This window comes from Barbus barbus (genome assembly GCF_936440315.1).
Source record: "Barbus barbus genome assembly, chromosome: 15".
NCBI lineage: Eukaryota > Metazoa > Chordata > Actinopteri > Cypriniformes > Cyprinidae > Barbus > Barbus barbus.
In genome coordinates, this window is record NC_136743.1 from 29,859,847 (window position 1) to 29,884,323 (window position 24,477).

The window sequence follows — 24,477 nt, forward strand, 5'->3', positions numbered from 1 at the left end:
TTTAGCACCTCTTTTTACTTTAAGATCATTCTGAGGTTATACGAGCTCATATGTGCTTTAAGTGTGGACAGACTTTTACTACAGTGAACTGTTTAAAGCAGCACCAGAGTCACACTGTAAAAAAAATTCCGTAAAATTTACGGTAAAAAAACAGCAGCTGTGGTTGCCGGAATTATACCGTAAAAAATACGGTAACAACATTTTAGGTTTTAACTTAAATTTACAGTTAAATACCGTAATTTCATTAACTGATATAATATTAATATACCAACCTACTGAAATCTTTGAAATACACTGATAACCACTAAATGCAGGTGCTGATGAGAAAGTCACATGATGAACCATAGCCCATCACAAGCAGCTTTTAAATAATAACATATATAGAAGGTGTACAGTGTCATTCACACAAGAACTAAACACCATTATGGTGAGACTCATTAAACGGAAATATGCAATAAACATTAATTTAACAACATTAGATGTAACATACAAACAAAAAACATCAAATTCAAACTAAATCTGAAATGCAACGCAGGAAATTCTGGGAACGTTAGTTTATGTTTTTTCCCTGTAAATTTTACAGGAACTTACCGTTAACCATTTAACAGGTTTTTATTGTAACATTTTCACAGTAGGACATCTGAAAACACATGAGAGGATCCACAGCAGAGAGAAGTCGCACACGTGTGATCAGTGTGTAAAGACCTATTGGCCCAACGACGCAATCCAACAGTGTGTGTGAAGGTCTTTTACTTGCCCTTCTGCAAACTTCACTTAATTTATTAGGATTTAGTTTCAATTTTAGTCTAGCTCCGTGTTTCCAATTTCAAGTGATCGTTGAATTTAGGCTGAATCACAGACTTTATGTACGTTATGTATAAATTTGAATATTTGATTCTTCTGAATATCCCATACTTTCAATTCAGTTGGGGGCAGTTGGGGGTTCGGTGCCTTGCTCAAGGGCACCTCAGTCGTGGTATTGAGGGTGGAGAGAGCGCTGGACATTCACTCCCCCCACCTACAATCCCTGCCGGCCCGAGACTCGAACCCGCAACCTTTGGATTACAAGTCCGACTCTCTAACCATTAGGCCACGACTTCCCCACTACATCCTTACTACATCCTCCTGAAGAAATTACTAATTATTTGGATCAGTATTCTAAAGTGAAGGTAACCGAAATGTGGCACAATAATCAATAAAACATCTTGTTTTCATAATTCTTAGAAGCCAAACTCAAAATCGCAAATAAAATTTGATCTCGTTTCTGGATTGCGAATAACAAAAACGCATGGACGAATATCTTGATATTATCGCATATAGAAATGATTGGCAAGACAATTAGCTTGATAACATTTACGCAGCAGTAATAAATAAAGTGTATTTTCATAATTTCTCCAAACTGATAAGAGCTTATTGATAGGCATTTTGTAATTTAGCCCCAGGGCGCATTTAATACCGAGTTCTGGTACCCATTTCTACTGACAAGAGAAGCAAAGAAGGATGATCAGTTGCAAAGGTACATGACAGTATATCTAGCCAATCACAGCAGTGGACTTTTACTTCCGAGTCTACAATCCACCACGCCAATGACAGGGGACAGAAAATATTACTATTACTTCTAAAGTATGATGTTTTTTGATGTAAAAATCTTGATAACATAAGGGGACCTCAGAGAACAGTACAAAAAAAAGGCAGTTCATGACCCCTTTAATGAAAGAGTAAACAAACTACAATGTGCATTATAAGACAACTGAACATATGAAACTTATAAGAACGCACAATAGTATCACATATCATGAAGCAAAATGATACACAGGAGTAACACTTTTTGACATTGTTCTCCATCTTTGAGTTGATCTGAATCTCAGTTGAAACGGCTGGTTTAGAAGATTATAATGAACTTTATTCACTGTGAGAAGTTTAGATAATGTTTCTTTGTCATGTTGCTGGTAATGACTGGTTAGCACAGATTTATCCAGATGATATTTTATTTATTGTGTCGTATTTGTTGAGGACGTGGCTTCAGACCTGATCTGAAGATGATCTACTTGCAGTGAACACTTTTTGTATGACTGCGTAGAGCAGATGATTGTTTGAAACACTTCCCACATGCAGTGCATTGATACGGTTTCTCTCCAGTGTGGATCCTCTCATGTCTTTTTAGGTCTCTTGAATCAGTGAATCTTTTGTCACAGTGTGAACACTTGAAAGGTTTCTCTCCAGTGTGAATCCTCTCGTGTATTATCCGGTTTGCTGACTGACTGAATCTCTTGTCACAGTATGAACACTTATAAGGTTTCTCTCCAGTGTGGATCATCTCGTGTCTTTTTAGGTTTTCTGACACACTGAATCTCTTGTCACAGTGTGAACACTTGTAAGGTTTCTCTCCAGTGTGGCTCCTCTCATGTCTTTTCAGGACTCCCGAACAACTAAATCTCTTGTCACAGTGTGAACACTTATAAGGTTTCTCTCCAGTGTGGCTCCTTTCATGTCTTTGCAGGATTCTTGGCCAACTGAATCCCCTGTCACAGTGTGAACACTTGTACGGTTTTTCTCCAGTGTGGATCCTCTGATGCAGTTTTAAATTGCTCGCTGAAATAAACGTCTTTTCACACTCAAAGCACATGTACTCTCTCACACCAGTATGTATTTTCTGATGCAATTTTAAATTTTGTAGACATGAAAAACTTTTTCCACATAAATAACATGGATGTGGCTTCTCCTTTGTATGAACTTTCAGGTGCATCTTCAGGTCTGAAGCCCGCAAACACATTTTGCCGCATTGATCGCACATGCACAGGTTCTCTCTACTGTGGATGTTCATATGTACCTTAAGGTGTGATGAGTGTGCAAATCTCTTCCCACATTGATCACAAGTGAACGGTTTCTCTCCCGTATGAACTTTCATATGTGCCGCAAGTTGTCCTTTTTGCGCAAAACACTTCCCACACTGATCACAAGTGTGCGGTTTCTCTCCAGTGTGAGTCCTCTCGTGTGCCTTCAGGACTCCAGACCGACTGAATCTTTTGTCACAGTTTGAACACTTGTAAGGTTTTTCTCCAGTGTGAATCCTCTCGTGTACTTTCAGGTGTCCTGACCAGTTGAATCCCTTGTCGCAGTGTGAACACTTGTATCGTTTCTCTCCAGTATGTACTCTCATGTGAACATTAAGACTATGTTTGTATTTGAAACTCTTTCCACAGAGAGTGCAGGTGAAAGATTTCTCAGCACTTATTTTCTTTAAAACGTTCTGAGGTTTTTCTCCAGTTTTGACATGATATTGCTCCTCAACTTCACTCAGTTCTTCAATTTCCTCATGTTCTCCAATCATTTCTGAAATAAAAGTAAAAACAGTTTCAATTTCATGTGAAAGGACATAAAAACGAGCTCGGATATAACAGTGGAAAGAGGAGAATTTCTACACAAAACATTGATCATTTTGATGCAGTTTTATAACTAATATGTCCCAGAAACTTTCCATGAATGAGGTACAGTGATCTTCAAATTTTTTTTTAAAACATCATAGGCACAAATCCCATGTTTCTATAGATATAACTATTTAACCAACTACACAATTATAGAACACTTGTAACACTTACTATATGATAATTTAGCTATATTATTGCACAGCTCTAAAGATTTTTCGGTTACACTTTAAGGAGTCCTTACTTACTATTATAATAACAATAGATTATGCATAATTGCATAAAAGTAACCCTAAACCAAATCCTAATCTTAACCATATAGTAAGTACAGTGCATCTGGAAAATATTCACAGCGCTTCACTTTTTCCACATTTTGTAATGTTACAGCCTTATTCCAAAATGTATTAAATTAATTATTTTCCTCAATTCTGCAAACAATAACCCATAATGACAACGTGAAAGAAGTGTGTTTGAAATCTTTGCAAATATATATATATATAGTCTGAACTATGACGTGAATATTGGCCTGAAGCCCGGCCCTAGGGACATAAAGTCGGAGCCGAGTCTGAGGGTCCTTTAGGTGCTTTTTTGTAAATTCCAAGTGTATTTTCTTTTGTCTTCACTGAGGAGAGGATTGAGTTTGGCCACACCGCCACAAAGCCCAGATCGGTGGAGTGTTGCAGTGATGTTTGTCCTTCTGTAAGTTTCTCCCATCTGCATATATGATCATGGAGCTGAACTAGAGACCATCAGGTTCTTGGTCACCAGTCTAGACAAAGCCCTTCTCCATCAATTGCTCAGTGCCTTTCCAAATCATGTCCAATCAACTGAATTTGCCACAGGTGTACTCCAATGAAGTTGTAGAAACATCTTAACATTACTGCCATTACATCTCATTGAGTGTAATGGCAAAGGCTGTGAATACTTATGTAGATGCGACTTCTTTCACATTGCCATTATGGGTTATTGTTTGTAGAATTTTGAGGAAAATAATGGATTTAATAAATTTTGGAATAAGGCTGTAACAAAGTGTGGAAAAAGTGAAGCGCTGTGAATACTTTCCGGATGCACTGTACATGTAGCTAATTGATATTACTCCATACTTAAATGTATAATTACACTCTAACGAAGACACCTTAAAATGAAGTGAAGTGAAAGTGAAAGTGAAGTGACATACGGCCAAGTATGGTGACCCATACTCGGAATTCGTGCTCTGCATTTAACCCATCCAACGTGCACACACACAGCAGTGAACACACACACACACACCGTGAACATACACCCGGAGCAGTGGGCAGCCATTTATGCTGCAGCGCCCGGGGAGCAGTTGGGGGTTCGGTGCCTTGCTCAAGGGCACCTCAGTCGTGGTATTGAGGGTGGAGAGAGCGCTGGACATTCACTCCCCCCACCTACAATCCCTGCCGGCCCGAGACTCGAACCCGCAACCTTTGGATAACGAGTCCGACTCTCTAACCATTAGGCCACGAAAATAAAGTGTAACCGCTATTTCCTATTACAACAAATTAAACTTCAGCATTATTAATGAAGAAACAAGAATAAACACCAACCTATTTGTTCTTGAGTATCTTCAGTGCGTTTCATTCTGCAGGGATCTGGATCTCTCATGTTCTCTGTCTTCTTTAATAAACTCAGTCTTTATAGATTTCAGTTCTTTCTGATGCTTTGATGCTAATCTTCACTTGTAGGCTGAAGTGAATATTCCAGTATTTATTGGTGAAATCACTGACTGTGTGATTGTTGTTCAGGAGCTTCACTGAACATGAATTTCTGTGTGGAAGAAGCAGATTTGCCAAAATCAACAATATATATATATATATATATATATATATATATATATATATATATAAAATGGACAATTTTACACATTTAAGTATGTAAGAGAAGCAAATTTACTATAAATTATATATATCAAGAGACCACAACCTGACAAATACAAAGTGTAATTATGTATAGATTTAAAATGTTGCACGTGGCTCAATATTAGCAGTATCTGTTATTAATTCTAACCATGTAAAGTAACAACAACAAAGATAAAGGCCAGAAAAATAACAAAATCACAGCAGAAATACAATTAGTTAGCATCAATTTCACTCACGTATCACGAAACATTCAGTAACAGCAACATTATCACTCCAAACGTAGAAACAATCATTCTCACGAACATACAAAACACAAATCGCTCAGGTCTTTGTGAATTTAACGTTTTCCTCACGTTTGTTCTCTGTTCTTAAGTCAGCAAACACACAAACAGCGCTGTACTCCATGCAAACAATGCAGAAACGACCTCGCATATTGTTGCATAAACCAAAATGTTTAAAGTGTATTTTACCATTGTTTAAATATGCGAAATGCTCACCTCGCGTCACGAGACTCGACGCTGACTGAGTGAGCGCGCGCTAGTGATGACGTCACTATCAGCAGATCACCAAAGCGCCAAATTCTATTTAGAACGTCGACGAAACATCTATAAGTCACACATCACACAAAGCCTACTAATGAAGACAAACTCAATCATGCGTGGAGTAAAAAAAGAAAGTTTTTTTGAGAAGTTTAAAACAGTAAACCCAAAAAGGAACATTACACTTCATGTATTTCAGATATAAAATTAGTCTACTTTTCCCTTAAATACAATAAGTAGACAATACAAGTTGTTGAAATATGAAAAGTAAAGATAATTGATAAAAAGGTATAATTTAATTAATGTCTCAAAGCAAAAACAAAACTTAGCTAAGTAAAAGTGAAAACTAATAAGATGGATGGATGGGCAGTATTTCAGATACATGTATTTAAAATATGTATTTGAAATACAAAATAGGCCTTTTATTTTGTATTTTAAAGCCTTTGGAAAAAAATCGAATGTATTTTGTATTTAAATAGGCTACAGTACATTAGATTTTTTCCAAAGGCTTTAAAATACAAAATAAAAGGCCTATTTTATTTGAGATGCTACACAATCAGTATTGTGAATTTCAGACCATTGATGATTGTTTATCTGTTTATGCTCAGAATGTAAATGTTTAACATCTGTACTAAAAGGCTGAAATATTCTTTATATCTAATTTCCACAATTTTCCTCTATTTCAGACCACACATAGACAAACATCTAAACGCCAATACTTTGTACTCGTACACATCTATGCAACGCCATTGCTCACCAACCGTAAACAGCCAAATGCTAGTTATATGCAATGCATGCTAATAAGAAGTGAGAATTGTTCCTTAAATAAAGGGATATAAAAGGTGTAATTTCTTGGTACTTTAATGTCACTTCTCAGCTCAGGGTCGAGTAAAGTTACATGCAACTATGATGAATTCATTACCTTTCTTCTTCAGTTTATTTATTTGTAGTAAGACAGTAGATTCTGATGTTCATCATACAATAATTGTAATGGAGACAGAGCTTTAATCATATACATTTTAAGAATAATATATTTAATCTGACATAAACCATCAATGCAGTATTACACAGATGTGCAGATCTAATACCCAGTCAATTTATATCTGTCAAGACAGGAGTTTGCCTGGTGGTTCAGCATGTAATCCATCTTTACTCAGCTCCTGCAAAGCAAAAAAAAAAAAAAAGGGAAGAAAGGAAGACAAACACAAGTCAGAACTCTCAAAAATGTTTACATTTTTTGAAATGCATTTTTATTGTATTATTAAAAAAACAAAGCAAAAAACACTTTCGAGTGTCTGTTACACGAATAGTGGTGTAGAATAAGTGGATGTGGGTGAGGTGTATGAGTATGAATCCATCTTTATCTGATTCCATATCTGATCTATTCTACATAAAATGTCTAACAGGTATTTAATAGGCCTATAATTGAAACTGGATGTGCATGGTATCCTTGGAAGGAAGGACACATATACAGCTAACAGACATTTTAAAAAATCATGTAATAATTTCCTATTCCATAGGACCGTCAAATAGAGGCTCAAGGACTATCTAATAGATTTGGTACTATTGTTCACAAAGATGATGATGTCTTTCCTTTTTACATCATAGCAATCTCCTTTAATTTGTTAAAGGATTGAAATAAAATTTTTGAAATTAAAACTTGTTGGCTTGAGGAGATCTACGGCATGTGTTTGTTTATGCCTCATCAGCACAATGTGAGGAAACTGATAACTGAACGTTGCAGTTCTGTCACTCGATAAATGCCGTTCAGAAGTGTCACCCCACCCTCAGAAAAGCCACCCGATATATACTCTTCTCTGTTGTATGTGTTTCGATTGCTACAGGGGAAGTTAAAAGCTTCTACGCCAGCAAGTTTTCATGACACATTTGTTTTAAAACTTTTCTTTGTTTGCTGAATGATTTTTTTTTTTTTTTCTGTGTTGGCTAATTTTTAAATTTTTAGCATCAACAAAATCACTGTATGGCTTCTGAATCCTTTACGAAAAATTAAGCAAAGCTGTGGAGGAATGAAAAGTGTGATGTTGGACAGACTGACAGGAATGCGCCATCTTTTATCATAGCGAATTAGGAGAAAATAAACATGCTTTATCTAACACATTACTCTAAAATTCAACCAGCTGTCCATGCCGTTATGCCATAAACTAACTCATTAAATGAAACGCAAATTAAACTCAAAGAAAACTGAGAAATTTAAGACCAACAAAGAGTGATCAAAAACATCAGATTGTCTGACAAACAGACTGCTATAAACGCATTTTTGGAAATAGAAGTACAGTGGTAACCCAAGGCTAACTGAAATTACAGTATACAGCGGGTAAAATAAGTATTGAACACGTCACCATTTTTCTCAGTAAATATATTTCTAAAGGTGCTGTTGACATGAAATTTTCACCAGATTCCGGTAACATACAAACACATACATATACAAAGAAAACAAAACAAATAAGTTCAGAAATGAAGTTATGTGTAATAAAATGGAATGATATAGGGAAAAGTATTGAACATTGAAAAAAAGCATAGAAAGCCAATCAGTAATTAGAAAGCAATCCTGGAAATTAATATTAGCTGGTTCAGTCCCAACACCTACAGTACCAGGATGATGAAGATGAAACAAGAAAATGTCCAAAAAAGTGTTAAATAAATTTCAGTAAGCGTGTTCAATAATCATTACATTTCATTAGACATGACCTAATTTCTGACCTTACCAAGAATTCACACCAAGAATAATAAAGATAACTATAACGATAACTGTACTTGCATTTACACCTGCAAACAATATTTTTTTGTTCATTCTCAACGCACGTTGCAGTTTCAAAGTAAGGAAAGAGGATGTAGATGAAATCCATTCTGATGCATTTTGTGATGGCCTCTTGTTTTTCAGTGGTATTAAAACATATGCTAGATGATTGTTTCTGATGAACAAAAAGCTGTCGCTAAAGAGATTTAATTGCAGTTACTTAATAGGGTTTGGTGTAAAAACGCTATACGTGATTAGATCCATGCATAAAATACCTTTGACTGTGCCAAAGAGGAAACCAAGTCCTTCCTTTCCAATGTACTAGTTATTATATTTTTAAATTATGTTAACAGTTAGCGAGACATTCAGGTCGTGATATTGTCCAATGGCCAGCTTCCTTAAATAATTTGTGAGAGTCAACAAGTTGCTGCTGACTCGTGTGACAGCTTTAGTATCAGTTAGTCTGGAGGTGATAAAGAAGTTGACATCAGGTCGGTTTGTACGTGTTAACTGCTTTGCACAATGTTGAGAATATTTTGCTACAGATTTGCAAATGCTTATAAATGACGTGTAATTCTATCAGTGTTAAAACTCTTTCCTCTATATCTCCAGAGATACAGTAACATTGCCTTACCCAAAAGCCCAGCCGGACCATCAACAGGGTTTTAGTGCCTCAGAAACTGATGTACTTCCAATTTGACATAACGTGGTTCGCTTTTTAGCGATAGGAGAACAGAAGATCGAAACTTACCCCTTTATAGGATATAAATATACACTGCCAGTCAAAAGTTTGGAATAATTACGATTTTTGTTTTCATGTTTTCAATGTTTTTGGAAACAGTTTTTGCTGCTTAATATTTTTGTGGAAATCATGATAATTTTTTTTCCCAGGATTATTTGATGACAATAAAGAATTACAGAATTGACTTTAAAAGTAAACTTTTTGTAACATTCTAAATATCTTTACTGTAACTTAAAAAAACTAATTTAATGCATCCTTGCAGAATAAATGTATTATCTATTTTTTTTTTAATTCTACTCGCCCCATTTTTTTGTGTATCACAGTTTCCACAAAAATATTACGCAGCAAAAAAAAAAACAAAATTCAACATTAATAATCAGAAATGCTTCTTGAGCAGCAAATCAGAATGATTTCTGAAGGATCATGTGACACTGAAGACTGGAGTAAAGATGATGAAAATTCAGCTTTGCATCACAGAAATAAATTACATTTTACAATATATTCAAATAGAGAGCAGTTATTTTAATTTGGAATGATAATTCACAATATCACTTAATTTTCTGACCAGATAAATGCAGACTTCTTTCAACAAAAAATATTCAAAATTTTTCCAAATTAATTATTCCAAACTTTTCACAGATTATATAGTTCTCGTGATACGTTTACATGCACCTTGCAGAATCCACAAGATAAGGTTATGTGAAATTGAGGGTACTACAAAATAAAAAAAACAAACAAACAAGCAACTTGCATTCTGCAAGGTGCATGTGAACGTCAGCCCACAACTGTATGTATCCAGTATAGGGCTGCCAGCATATTAACATTTGAGATTGATTACATAAGAATTGTATAATAAATGTTTATATTTGAAAGTCAAGATGTCACGGTAATGCTGAAAACAAGATTAATTTATTCAATCAATCATCTGTCAGCCCTTAAAGCAGAAATAATTTGCCTTCCAATGAATGAATCTGTAAGTGCACTGAATTACAAGAAATTCCTGAGATATTATAAGTGGGACACAGAAGTAGTCAATTTAGCTAGAAAAGAAGCTGACAAAACTGTCGTTAGGATAATGACAAGAGAAATGGTATTATATGCTTTGGTGTTGTATGTAGGTACAGTTATCAGATCTCTACATACCAAAACCAAGGACATAACAAGCAGGTGTATTTACAAGACATTTCAGGACCTGGGCCACTGACCAGAACCAGATCTGGGGGTTCGGGGTTCGATTAGCGGTTCTGTCGTATCTGGATCAGCTGTGCCTTTCAGAACATTCATTCGCTTGCGAAGCGCTTCCTTTTTTGGGCAGAGCAAGAAGTCGTACACAAGAGCAGCAGCCACCCCTCCGCTCATCGGCGCAATCCAGTAGATCTATGTGAGGAAATAATTATTACATTTAAGAAATAAGAAAGCAGTTAAAATGGTCATTGATTTATTTTATTTTATTTATTTATTTTTGTGGCAAAAGAACAGGTAACCAAAAAACAATCACTTTCCTTTCAGCCCTAAGACATTTAGAGGAAGTACAATGTGTCAAAGTATGCAAAAACAGTTGTGAAGAATTGCCAGTGCATTTTAACCTAGGCTATAACCAACTCACAAAGCAATAAAACTGCCATAAAGCAATACAATTCATTTTTATTTTTATTCAAAAAGCAATAATTCTGTTACTGATTCCAGATTACATGACAAAAATTGTAGTTCGTAAAGTAATCCATTATTATAATCAGACTACTTTTTGATTACTTTTTGATTACTTTTAGATTACTTTTGACCTTACTTGTTTATTACATTGATTTAAATAAGATAATCTTATAGCATATTGATATAAAAATACAAAGAGAAAGAAAATATATTCCATTCATTGTTATTAATAACATGAAGTGCATATAACATTTTATTAGGTCAAAGTTTCACAAACTAAAGCTAAAAATGTATTAAAATGACAAAAATCTAAAATCTTTTAAAAAGCACAAAAATCTAAATAAAACTCAAAAATATGAAATATACCTGTTCACATGTGACCATGTGAATAATATGTAATCATGTAATCAGTAAAAAACTAACTTTAGTCTAATTTCTTGAAGTGTTTTAAAATATAGTGTTTAATATATTTTAAAATATTATAGTACATAATTGTTGGAACCTGATTATGTAATCCAGATTACAAATTACCCAGCACTAGTTAAACTTTATTTCGATTATCTACTTCAGACATTCTAGTAACTATAAGTAACTTTGCAACTACAAGTTAACTAACTCTCATTAGAGTATTAGTAGACTGGTTATGGTTATGGTTATGGATAGTAGAATAATTGGACTTTCATAGTTACTTATAGTCAGTTGAGGGAGCATCAAAATAAAGTGTCAGCCGATGTTCAGCAGATAGTCTACTAATACTCTAATGACTGCTAGTGGACATGTAGTTTCAAAGTTACTTACTATTAGTAGAACATCTAAAGTGGATTATCAAAATAAAGTGTTACAATTTGTTTTTACAACAATCTAATAGAAAAAAGTAAAAAATCAGGAAGAACACACCCAGTGGTTTTTAAATGCTTCAAGAATAACAGCTGGTCCAAAAGATCGAGCTGGGTTGATCCCGCACCCGGTGTAACTGATCTGGGGACAGGAACGATGAGTCTTATAAAGTTTATGATGAGCAACTTCACATAGAGCAGAATAGATACTGGACTAAACTTGGTTGGAGACCTACTGATCTAATTTCCTAGATCATTACATAACATTTACTTTTGGTTAATGAAAAGTCAATTGCTTACTGCAACTAGGTGCCCTAAACCAACAGACAGTCCGATGGCTAGGGGTGCAGAGCCTGTAACATCAGTTCGATGTTTGTCTGTTGTGGCCAGGACACAGAGGACCAGCTGAAAGGTTGCAAAAAGCTCAATGGCAAATCCCTGACCCGCTTTCACTCCGTTACTCAGCTATAAGAAAATTGAGAATAAAAAAATGATTGGATTACATTGTAAAGATACAAAAAAAAAGGGATTCAACTACAGATTATAGTACTACAGGCACATTACAACAGCAAGACAGCATAATAATTGCAATTTCAAGATCATTTAATATTTGGATGAATTTTGAACAACTGCACCGTTATTATCAGAACAAAAAGACAGCCCTTTTATCAAATGCATGGGAGATGTTGTCAGAATGGGGACCTAAAGTAACATACTTTTTATTTTAAAAATTAAACTATTAAAAATTAATGACAAAGTGAAAATGGAAAAGATAATACACAAAACAATTGTTTTGGCCAACATTAATAGCATTTAAAATATTAAATGAAACAAAGAAAAAAGCATAAACTTTGCTCTCAGGTCAAGATTATTGTCATTTTATATTGTCATTGCACTACTACATAGCAAACTGTTCAAATATCACCTGGAAAGTGTTTACATTGTTTACTGCTGAAATAATATTATGTATTATTATTATTATTTTTTAATATTTCATATTTTAAATTCACGTTAACTTTGACAGCCCTGAAAACACATTTTGTAAAAACAAATTTGGGTAACACTTATGGCTTTTCCCTCAATAAATTCATAATTTGCTGGTTATTAGTAGTAAATAAGTTAGCTGTTAAGTTAAATTAGGGATGTAGAATAAGGTCATGTAGAATAAGGCATTAATATGTGCTTAATTACTACTAATAAATGGCTAATATTCTAGTAATATGCATGCTAATTAACAACTAGTTAAGAGACCCTAAAATAAAGTGTTACCAAAATGAGTTTTTGATAGACACCCTTTTGCAGCCCCGGACGCTATTGAAAACCGTTTATATAGGTAAATCTTGCTTGAATATATGCCAGTGTGATTTCATTGTTATACAAACAAAAAATAAATAAAGAAAAGATACTGGAAAGAGGAAAGACTAAAACAAATTGTAATTTAAGACAATTTTGAATTTGAAACCAACATACAAAAGCTTAGCTATATAAAATAAACATTTATGTAACTTATAGTAGCCCTTAACACATTCACCGTGTGACAACTATCCACATAATACAATTCTGAATGTACTTTGTGATTTAATTTTACATTTAAAACAACTTACCATATTGAGTCCCAGTGTTGATTCAGGGTCAGGACTAACTTTGAACATAATGCCACTTGCCAGCACAGCTCCCAACATCTGGGCAACGATATACATGAAGGCCCTGAAGAAACTGATCTGACAGCTGACCAAAAGTCCTAAAGTAACAGCTGGGTTCAGGTGGGCTCCACTGATATGCCCCAAACTCTGAGCCAATGTGGCAATGGCCAGGCCAAAAGCTAAAGCTACTTTAACCTCTTGGTCGGGATATCTGTTATGCTTGTTTCCAATGGCGGAGGCTATGCCAATAAAAACAAAAACCGTCATCCCAACAAACTCAGCCAATACCGCCCGCCAAAACGACCAGCTTTTAAGCTCTCGTGCCATTACGAGTATTGCTCCTTCTCTGCCTTTTAGCTGGTAAATGAAAATGCCAGCTAAGCTACCACTTATAAACACTTGGTGAAAGATGGTTGACAGGAAACTGGTTTTAACAAAGCAACCACAGTTTTAGACCAGAAAATGGCAGGAGGAAGGAGGTAGTTAATTGCTAACTGCCTAAAAGATAATGTCACATAACAAGGACATTAAGATCCAATAGATCCATTTTCAAATCAAGATCTTTGTCTGCTGCATTTTTGGGAGTCATATGTTCCCTGGATCCTATGCTGCCCAAATATATTGTAACGGGGTGAACGAGACGTGAGACGTGCGGATCCAAGTGCAAACTTTTATTTATAAACATAGTCAATACACAGGCAGGGTCAAACAATGCAAACAGATATGGCACGGGCAAGACACAAGAGTGATCCTAGGTCAAGCGTGGGTCGACGATCGGCAAACAAAATCCAACAGGGCAAGTTAGAGAGATAATCCAGGTACACGAGCAATAATCCAAACGAGGGGCAAACAAAGTCCCAACGGCAAGGCAAAGGGTTAATCCAGGAAACACAGGCAGGAATCAAAACACGAGAAAACAAGCAAGGAAAGACCAACAACTGAGTGGGTCACATTCCCAGAGCCACTGCTGTTACATAAAACTATGATGAAACTGTGAATTGCTTTTGCCTTACTTAGGGCATGTTCACACTTTGCGTCTTTTTTGACTAGAAAAAGTTGAGAAGAGCGTTTAGTAAAATAAAAAGCTGGCAGCATTTTGGTTACAAATAGCAGCCGAAGGCGTCTTTTGTTGCTATAACAACAGCTGCAACAGTAGCCTAGCGATGTGTGCTGAAGAAATGTTGGCTTCTGAAGTTAACGGGGGGGGGTAATGTCAGTTCACAACGACATTTGCGGCATACTTTAGACTAGATAGTTTTGTACTCATATCATACAACTCCGTGTGCTCCAAAACGAGTACGATCTGACTACCAGCTATCTTCTCATTTTTTCTCATTGTTTTTGTTGTTGTGGAAACGACTCGCCACTCGCTTGTCATTGGTCAGCTGTCAAAAAGGCTCTTGATGTAGGGCGTTTTTTTCAGAAAAGTTGAAATTTTCTCAATTTGAAAAGACGCTCTGAGCTGCAGAAAAAGACGCCGTTTATGCTTAAAGAGTATAGTTATACACGACCACATGAAAGAATCATATCAACTTGTGGAAAACAGGCATCCAATGTCCCCTTTGAAGCACAGCCACCACGAAATCAGACTTACTTTAAGATCTTTCTGAGATTAAATATAGATTTAAAATCATAACAAGAAATAGTTCAATAGCTATGATACTGTTTTTGAAATCAAATCTTTGCATACCTATGACAGGAAACACTGGAATCTAACATTGCCTTAGAAAAAAACAGTTAATCTTAAAAAATAAAGCATATACATAAACCCAAATAGGAAATAAAATAGTTATCAAATAAGCATGCTATAAACTCCTAAAACATTGGTGTCTCATATTTTAGAGAACTCACTGCAATTTTTGAAAGAAATCAATTAAATCTGAGTGTGTGTGAACCCCACCCCCCCAAAAACCCCCAAAAACAAACAAACAGATGAAACCCCTTTGTAATCCTTAACATTTTCATAAGTAACTGTAATTTAATTACACACTTTTTTTTCAGTAACTATAACTGATTACAATTACTTTTATTTTGTAATTAAACTACGTAATTTCATTACATGTAACTAGTTACTTCCAAACACTGCTCTTCACCGATACTGTTCTGTACTCTGTAACATCCTCTGTAACTTTTGATCAAAATGTAGTGGCAAAATTATTGGTTGTGATGGAAATGACAATACTGGTGGCAGCACCTAATGCTGCATTTGAGTCAAAGAAAGAATCTGATCTGCAGGGAAAATCTGAGTTTACATTTATGCATTTGGCAGACACTTTTATCCAAAGAGACTTGCTTTGCATTCAAGGTCTACAGTCTATCAGTACATGTATTCCCTGGGAACTGAACCCATGGTTGAGCTACAGGAGCCCTCTGCGCACTCCTGTCAATCATACCACAAGATGGCACCGTGACTCAACAAGAATATTTAATGTTCTGCCAATTATGGCAAAATCATTATTTAAAGCAATGTTAAAGCTGTCCCAAAATCAGTGTATTGTCATTTGTTATTTAAAACTTTTAAAATAATGGTTGCACTTTATTTTACAGTAGGTGCACTTACATTTGCTTACAATGTAAGAAAGTACTGAGTAATATAAGGTAACTACATGGGTTAAGGTTAGGTTTAGGGGTAGGTTCGGGGTTAGTATCTAGTTATTACCTAGTTATTGTAATTACTATAATAACTACATGGTATGTACATGTGGAACAGGACTGTAAAATAAAATGCTACCCAAATAATGGTATGCACTTCCAGATGTTAGAGCTAAATGTTAGGTGTCAGATCATTTGAAATAGCAAAACAGGTGCATGACCATAGTTTTTTTTAAACTAGCAGTTTATACTATTTTATAGCATCTAGTATTCAATTATATATTTGTATTATTAATTTTCTTGTATGATTTAGGTTTTAAATGTTTAAACTTAACTGATATATTATCCAAATCATAACTGTTGGTAAGCCTCTTGAAATATTTAAATCTATTTTTTTTCAATCTATGAGCCCTTATGATAGACCTTATTTTTCAATGCAAATGTAAGCGGTTTTCTTTGTATACTGTAACAATAGTCTACTGAAGGTGAGCGTAGTGATGAACCCAAGTACATGGCTTGACTTGGCATAAACAAACTAGACTCACCAACAGCAGGTTACAACATCAATACATGACCAGGAACAAAGGCAACAACATGGCTACTTATAGCAAACAAGACTGGACACATGACAAGAACTAACCAATCAGAACATGACACATGACTAGGACAAGCAATCAGAACATGACACATGACTAGGACAAGCAATCAGAACATGACACATGACTAGGACAAGCAATCAGAACATGACACATAAACGAGGCAGAGATACATGAGGGCAACAGCATGAATCAAACTACAAAATAAAAGACATGAAAACAAGAACATGAAACCAAACCCAAATCAGGCGTGACATATGCATGAGACTTGATTTTTATTACACGCAGCGTGGAGTGGTGTGTCTTGTCTGGTGTGCAACCGACTTAAAGTGTAGAACACCTTAAAATAGTTGCTACAAACTAGTGTGTTTATGATTACATTAATAAATTAAACTAATATAATAACAAATACAAGTCTGCAACATCAAGCAGCATAACTGAATGTTTTTGTACAGCTAAAAATAACTGGAAGTGGATGACACAGGAAGCCTTGCACATTTCAAGTCATTGAAAATGAGATAGGAAGATAATAAAACTGAATCGGTTCATGGATCTAGCAGTCTTTGCACCTATTTGTTTCAGGTTTGAATCAGGCCTCCTCTGATGGAGTACTATTGGTGGCGCTGTCACAAAAAAACTAGGCTCCTAAAAATGCAGTCCTGAAACTGGTATCGCAGGATTATAATACTGCATGAGGTGAGCTCCTGAAGAGGCATAGCGTAAAGAAAGTGTGGAATACGGAAACGTTTAGGCCGAGTTTTTTTTTTCCAGTTGAGACGCTTTAGCTGATATGAGACAGAATATCCGCGAAAATCTGATTTTGCAGATAATTTATTTCTGAATATAAAAGAGTTGACAGAATGTACTTGCTCTCTGGCCCTTGTTTTAAATCATTTTATTCCATTGTTGTGCTTCTTGTTCTCGTATTGCTGTTGAACAACCAGGATGTGGATGGCTGACTAAAAAGTGACAGGGATGAACTCTCACCACCCAGAAAAAAACATCCAAGCTCTCAATGCTCAGCATGTAATAGACGCTCAGCATTTCATGATCCTGAAAAAAACAGTGCTCCCATTGAAAACAATTAAAAAAAAGCCATGGTGAAAAATGCTTTGGTGGACAGTAGCTAAATTTATTTTAAAACAGTTATCCCTGTACAGCTATGATCAGCTGTTCCTCAATCTTGGCTGAGCTTTCAATGTTTTTACCAAAAGGATGAATCTGATTGGTCAGCAACATGACCTTGCGACTTGTGGCTTTCTGAAAAGTTGAGATGTTTTCATCTCACTGTAGTGCAAAACAAATGCATCGCAGCACACGAGCAATACGACCGTCGCTCGTCAACATTTCAAATAACGAACTTGAGCGTGCAAAAGATGTGACGTGTGTATGGTCCCTTAGGGTGCTGTTTGGGATAGGGCTGCTGTCAACATTTTAAATGTTCATTAGCTGCCAAAAATGGTCAATTCAATTAAACTTATAATTTGTAATGAAAAGTATGTTTTTCTAAATTCAATATAAAATATTTTAACAAGTGGTCTCAAATGCATGCTATTTTGTTCACAGATTGTAAACGTTGGAATACAACATTTTTACTATGCAGAAATTAATTAATTTATTTATTATCAGGCTGAGCATTGGTTTACAATATGACTTGGGAACAATAAGGAAAAAGAGATGCGACATTCCTTGGTGTGGAACAGGATACGAGACAGGATAAGATACAGGGAGGTGGGCTTCCAGGCTTTATCCATGGGTGGCTACTAGTCCATTAAACATCATTAAACACCATTTCCAGAAGCGTGAGATGGCTTATTCACCTGTATCAAATATTTCCGTACATGTGTGGACTGACTTTTTTGTTTATTGACTTTGAGATTCTTCACATCATTCTCTTATTTTAAAAACAGTACTTTGCTTTCCACTTCAGAGAAGCCGAAATGAAATAAGATGATGGTCAATCATTACCAAACAATTTCACAGCCAATGAAACTAGGACATGGTCTTAAAAATCAGTTACATAAATTGTTTAAACAATTACATTATTTGAGTAATATTCATATTCTTGTATATAAATGTTTGAAATAGTGTTAGTACATGTGTAAAAATGAAGAACTTTTTTTTGGTGTATGCTGTACAGGCAGTTCTTTGATAAGAGTGTATCACACACTGTTTCATGCTGCTCTATGGCTTATGTTACACCAAGATTGTTCTCCGATATGCTTCATAACTGCATCAAGGTCACTTACACACACATACACAAATATCCAGGTCACATTTCACTCCAAAATCATCACAAAAAATGTAATTTAAATGATGCACTTTTCTAATTTTCCTCAAAAACACATGCTTAAAAAAAGCTTCATTTTTCAGGTTTTTATCTCCTCATTAGGACCCAGGCAAGATTAGTGAAGGTTCAATACATGTATTAATTTAGCAGACGCTTTTCAAGAAAGACTTAGCTTGCGTCCCAATGTGCATACTATCCATCCTAAATTCTATGTGATTTTCAATACTATTTAGGGCAGATAGGGTAGATACACTGTAAAACTTTTCGTTGTAAATTTACAGTATAATACTGGCAGCTGGGTTGCCAGCCACATACTGTATTTTTACAGTACTACTACTGTACACAACATTTACAGTTCTGTACTGTATTTACGAAATACAGTATTATACTGTTATATAACTTTTTTTTACAGTATTATGCACATTGGGACGCAGGGTTAGACTACAGAAATATCAAAACAAGGCTTATGGGACACATGGCCTCTTTGAAAAGTGAAATATTGCTGTCAGGGTTCTGTGTCTTTTGTGCTCTTGTTTTGTTATCTAGTCTTTTAGTTTGTAGTTGTAGTTCCTGTTTCCCTTCTGTGATTTCCTGATTGTTCTCATTTGTGTCTCGCTACCCTAATTAGCCCTATATTTATAGCCCTCTTGTTTAGTCCCTTGTCCCTTTGTTTGAGTTTACCCACTGTCAGTGAGTTTCTAAAATCATGGTACCGGTTCATGTTTATAGTTAAAGTCTGGTTAGTTCTACCTCAATTCTTCATTTATTTCTGTTTATGTCATATTTGATTGTCTGAAAATAAACTGCACTTGTGTTCAGTTTCGACTTGCCACCAGTGGATAATAAGGCAGTCGTCCACATTTTAAAATAAAGCAGGCTTTTTCAAAATTTGATGGATACACCTTCCAAAGTAACTCCTCCATTATTGATTAAAACAATCTATTTGATTAATATGTGATGGTTAACCCTTGCATATGTGCGACTTAAAAACATCAACTAATATTTCAATCTTTTGGTATTTTTGTAATTTGAAGAAAAACACTTTAGGATTAAACATTCTGAAGTTTAATTACAAAAACAATATCATAGTGTACACATAACACAATACAAAGTGAAAAAAGTTCACAAAAACACAAAGTGTTTTAGAAAAAAAAAACAAAAAAGCTGTATAAATTTCCTGAGGTACATACTGATTCACTAAATAAGAGTACAGACAATAATACAAAACTAATCAGTCAATACAAAATGCCACCTGTCCCTTTAAACAACTACAAAGATGCTTTTACATTTGCAATTCCATACTAGTCCATATAGTCAATTAAAATTAATGCTATTTGCCTGTGGGAAAAACAGGTATATTTACAGATGTTTTGTGGTCTTGAAGAATATCATACACTAAATACGCAGAGTATCATATCACTTTGATGACATCTCGACAGCAGGGGGATCATCAGTACCGTTGACGTCGTAGTCTGTGGCCGGGCCGGACACCAGCACCCTCACGCGGTCGGGGAAGTCGTCCAGTTTAGGGTAGAGAAGGAAGTCATATACCAGCGCAGCTGCCACACCTCCACACATAGGGCCTACCCAATAGACCTGAAAACAGTAGAGAAATGATTTCAAACATAGACTGGAAACAACAAATTCAAAAATATTTAAAAGCCTATTTGTGTTTGTGGGTGGGATCGGCACATCCTGATTTTGCTGAGTTAGATGTGTTCTTAGGTCAACATATTTTAATACAAGAATTTGACCATATCCCTACACCTAAACCTAACCTTAACCATGAGTAATCGCTAAAATCAGAGAACTATAAACACATATAAAACATTCCTGAGGGTGCTTACTGCTGCTAAAATGTGAAGCTTTTCTGATTTGTTGTTAGTGCATGTGGTCAGTTTCTACTATAAAAAAATGATTTTTTGATGTTTATTGATGTTTTTTGAGTCTAAACTTTATTGGAGTATATTTTACTACTTTTAAAATTTTACTGGAGTAAGTTTTTTAACTTCAAAATTTTAGTTTAAACATGTTACTTGCCATTTCTTTGTAATTGTTTGTGAAATATACTGGCAATTTCTGAGTGAAAATTGTTTCTACACCACATTTTGGTCCACTTTAGGCATTCTGTTGACTTTAAGTAACTTTGCAAGTGCATTTCAACTTATTCTACTAACCCTAACCCTAACCCTAATCATGGCTTTGGTTAATGAGAGCCTAGCTCTAATGAGAGTTAGTTGACATGTACTTGCAAATATACTTATAGTCAACAGTATTTCAAAAGAGGACCATCAAAATAATGTTTTTCCCTGCTTTCCTCTGCTTTCTCCCAATGTATTGTATTCTTGGTTTGCTTACTGGCCCAAATCAAGGGTCACTGCCAGTCTCTCTGATATTCTGGTCTCCAGATATGACTTGGGTCCTCCTCCAATGTAAGTATGCAATGTAATCAGATTTTTTAATAGCTCATTTCTCCTCAACAAGCCAAATTCGAGGTATCATTCATGTCTATATCAAACATACTTCAGGTAAGGGGTTTGTTCATATCACTAACTTCATCTCTAAGATGTCTTTGTGTACAAATATTTCATAAATATGTTAAATACATTTTTTATTATGGCTATTTTATAGGGTGTATTGCAGGTCAGCAAACAATACACTTACAGGATGAAACGTTAGACCTTAAAGGGACAGTTCATCCAAAAATGAAATGAAAAATGAAAAATGAAACAGTTTCCGGTCCCCATTGACTTCCATAGCATTTTTTCCAAAACTATGGAAATCAGTGAGGACCAAAAACTGTTTGATACATCCCTCAAAATAAATAAATTATACAAAATAAATCATAATTATACAATAACTTAAGGATGAGTAAATGATGAGAGAATTTTCATTTTTGGATGAACTGTCCCTTTAAATAGACGTCTCTGCATGTACATGTGCTATCTGGGACTTTAAGCACACTAAGTAACCCTTAGCAAACAATACAAAATCATGTGATTTAACAATGTTAACTATAGATTATTCTTGACTAGGCATTCATCTAAAACAATATAATTGTTACTCATTAACTATAAAAGTTAAACATGAACGGATTCTGTCTTCTGATAAGATCCTAAATGGTTTACATTTAACATATTCATTCGCTATTATTGTTTTTATTTATATATAATGTATTAATTTTCAAAGAGATGCAATTTTACCCAGTGGTTGGTAAAATCTCGAAGAATCACTGCAGGGCCGAAGGATCGAGCCGGATTGATCCCACATCCCGTGAAACTGATCTAAACACAGAAAAACAAAGGAGTAAGGAGTGATTAAGCTGACCATTTTTGAATCAGTTAGGCTTCTTTATTTTGATTTCTCTTAAAGCAGAAACTAATTTACATACTTAAACATCACTCTATTCATGTCATGTTGCTTTATGTATTCATATGGTAACCCTGGCAATATTTACAACAGTTACAGGAATGCTGATGCAGAAAAGAGGCAGCAGCAGGAGCAGAGTGAATGCTGATTACTCACGGCTGTCAAATGGCCCAGGCAAACACTGAGGCCAATGGCCAGAGGGGCGGAGCCTTTCACGTCCCGCCTTCTTTTGTCGGTGGTTGCTATGACACACAACACTAGCTGGAAGGTAGCGAAGAGTTCAATACCAACACCTTGACCGGGAGAAATTTCACTACTGATCTGTAAATAAAAAATAGATTTAGTTAGATTGTTGTGTAGATTCAAACTGCTAATAAGTATTTCTAATCATTTCTTTGTCACATTCAGACACTCATTTGATCACTTCCACAATATGGTATAAGCAGGAATAATAATGTAAATTTAAATACACATTTATGCAAGTATGAAATAATTTTCGGGTCAGAGGACGGCCGTCTGATGTCACTCAGCAATAACATGATATGACTCTGTTTACTGGCAAAGTAATAAGTGCATTTCTCCTTCTTGAAAAGTTAAGAAAACATAATCACTGGAAAGAACGCCGCCTCTGAAGACGGATGATAAGAGTATCGTCAGCCCACACACCCATTCACTGATTCTGACGCACTGAGCAGTGCTGCTTTAGTATCAGTGAGCAACTATCGTTCATATTTTGAATCAGTTTTTATTTTTACATTTTCTGTTTTCATTTAAATTTTTTAAAATGTCCATAGTTTTTATACATTTTTATTTTTGTTTTAGTTATTTTAGAACATCAGGTTAAAGTAAATGAAAATAAGAAATGTTGCTGAAATCAGTTTTAATTTTTTTATAATTACATAATTTATAACTACAATAAACCAGGCACTGGGTTGCTTTGTTTATCAAGTGTTGTTGTTGTTTTGTAACTTTTTTCCAAGAGGTAAAATACATGCAATATAAACTAATATAAACAACAGCAGTTTACTGTAAAAACGTGAAAATACAAAGTTGTTACCTAAAGGAGATGTGTGTGTTATCTGAACCTTAATATGGCTTTTATTGCTTTAAGCTAATATAGTTAGATTTGTTCATAATATTCTTGACTTGCATAAAACCAAATTCAGATTTGATATATTTTATTACAAAATTCTAAATTTAAAAAATTCTAAATTTTTTACATCTTTCTTTGTAACTAATTACTAATTACAAATCATAAATTTCATTACAGATTATTCCAGTTTGGAGATTCATTGAAAAATGTAAATATTGATTATTTTAAACTAGTAAGCAAACTGAATTGGAACTACGGTAAGTGATCATGTAAACAGAGCAGTCAGAGACAGGTGTCTTAGCAGAGATACTGGAGATCAGCGTACTCACCGTATTGAGCCCCAGGGCATCCCCTTTGGTGACGCCATACACGATGCCACTCGCCAGAGCTGCACCGAACATCTGGGCCACGATGTACATCACAGCCTTCAGCAAGCTGATCTGGCAGCTGGCCAGCAAGCCCAGCGTCACAGCTGGATTCAGATGAGCTCCGCTGATGTGACCCAGGCTTTGGGCAAGAGTGGCGATGGACAAGCCAAACGCGAGAGCCACCTTGACCTCCTGATCTGGTTTGTCATTGTTGGTGTTTCCAACTGCAGCTGTAATGCTGAGGAAGATGAAGAGGGTCATACCCACCAGCTCGGCCAAAACGGCCCTCCAGAACGCCTTGCTCTTCAGCTCCTTCATGACTGGCAGCTCTGGGCACGCGGATGTGTTAGTCTGGGGGTTTCTGAGGGCACTGAGTAAGTTTCTCTGCCAAAAGAGTATTTATAGGGCAGGTCCTGCTAATGAAACAGGGGGCGGGTTTAAGCTACGAGGGCTGAAAGAGTAAGTGCGAGAGAGGAGAAGAGGCTGGCAAAATTAATGAGAAATCCTCCAGTTTTTCTTCCCCCTTGTCAACTCTACAAGTCTACAAATCAGAGAAGGGCATAATCTGGCCTTATTTAAACATCGATCTCCATTTGATTTAAAGACTACAAGCAGCTAAACTTTTATTCTGTTCCAACTTGGAGAGCAAACTAGTGGATTGTTACTATTTTTCACATCTTAGAATAATAGAAATTT

The 24,477-nt window shown here is 35.5% G+C and overlaps 2 protein-coding genes across 5 annotated transcripts; both read right to left on the reverse strand.

Annotated features, from left to right (window-relative positions):
* Positions 1-1,680: 1,680 nt before the first annotated feature.
* Positions 1,681-5,859, reverse strand: LOC306880832 (uncharacterized protein). Of its 4 annotated transcripts, none has more exons than XM_079434610.1 (3): positions 5,803-5,859; positions 4,994-5,213; positions 1,681-3,333 (listed from the first exon to the last, which is right to left on the reverse strand). In XM_079434610.1, the coding sequence occupies exons 2-3, from the start codon at positions 5,049-5,051 to the stop codon at positions 2,045-2,047; spliced, it is 1,347 nt and encodes a 448-aa protein (XP_079290736.1). In that variant the 5' UTR covers positions 5,052-5,213; positions 5,803-5,859; the 3' UTR covers positions 1,681-2,044. The 4 variants fall into 4 exon arrangements, with proteins under 4 accessions (XP_079290736.1, XP_079290737.1, XP_079290738.1 ...); XM_079434611.1 differs by having other exon boundaries at positions 1,690-3,333; positions 5,776-5,859; XM_079434612.1 differs by having other exon boundaries at positions 1,690-3,333; positions 5,659-5,847.
* An 896-nt stretch (positions 5,860-6,755) lies between these two features.
* LOC306881613 (uncharacterized protein) lies at positions 6,756-24,099 on the reverse strand (the record flags this gene model as incomplete). Its single annotated transcript, XM_079435780.1, has 9 exons — positions 6,756-7,004; positions 10,537-10,721; positions 11,892-11,972; positions 12,131-12,295; positions 13,435-13,830; positions 20,371-20,547; positions 22,155-22,235; positions 22,477-22,641; positions 23,743-24,099. The coding sequence occupies 9 exons, from the start codon at positions 24,097-24,099 to the stop codon at positions 6,998-7,000; spliced, it is 1,614 nt and encodes a 537-aa protein (XP_079291906.1). The 3' UTR covers positions 6,756-6,997.
* Positions 24,100-24,477: the final 378 nt, after the last annotated feature.

Coding starts and splice junctions, on each gene's coding strand:
- LOC306880832 (XM_079434610.1), bottom strand. CDS start 5,051: ATGAGAGATCCAGATCCCTGCAGAATGAAACGCACTGAAGATACTCAA. Junction 3,334..4,993: donor AGATACTCAAGAACAAATAG/GTTGGTGTTTAT, acceptor CTTTTATTTCAG/AAATGATTGGAGAACATGAG.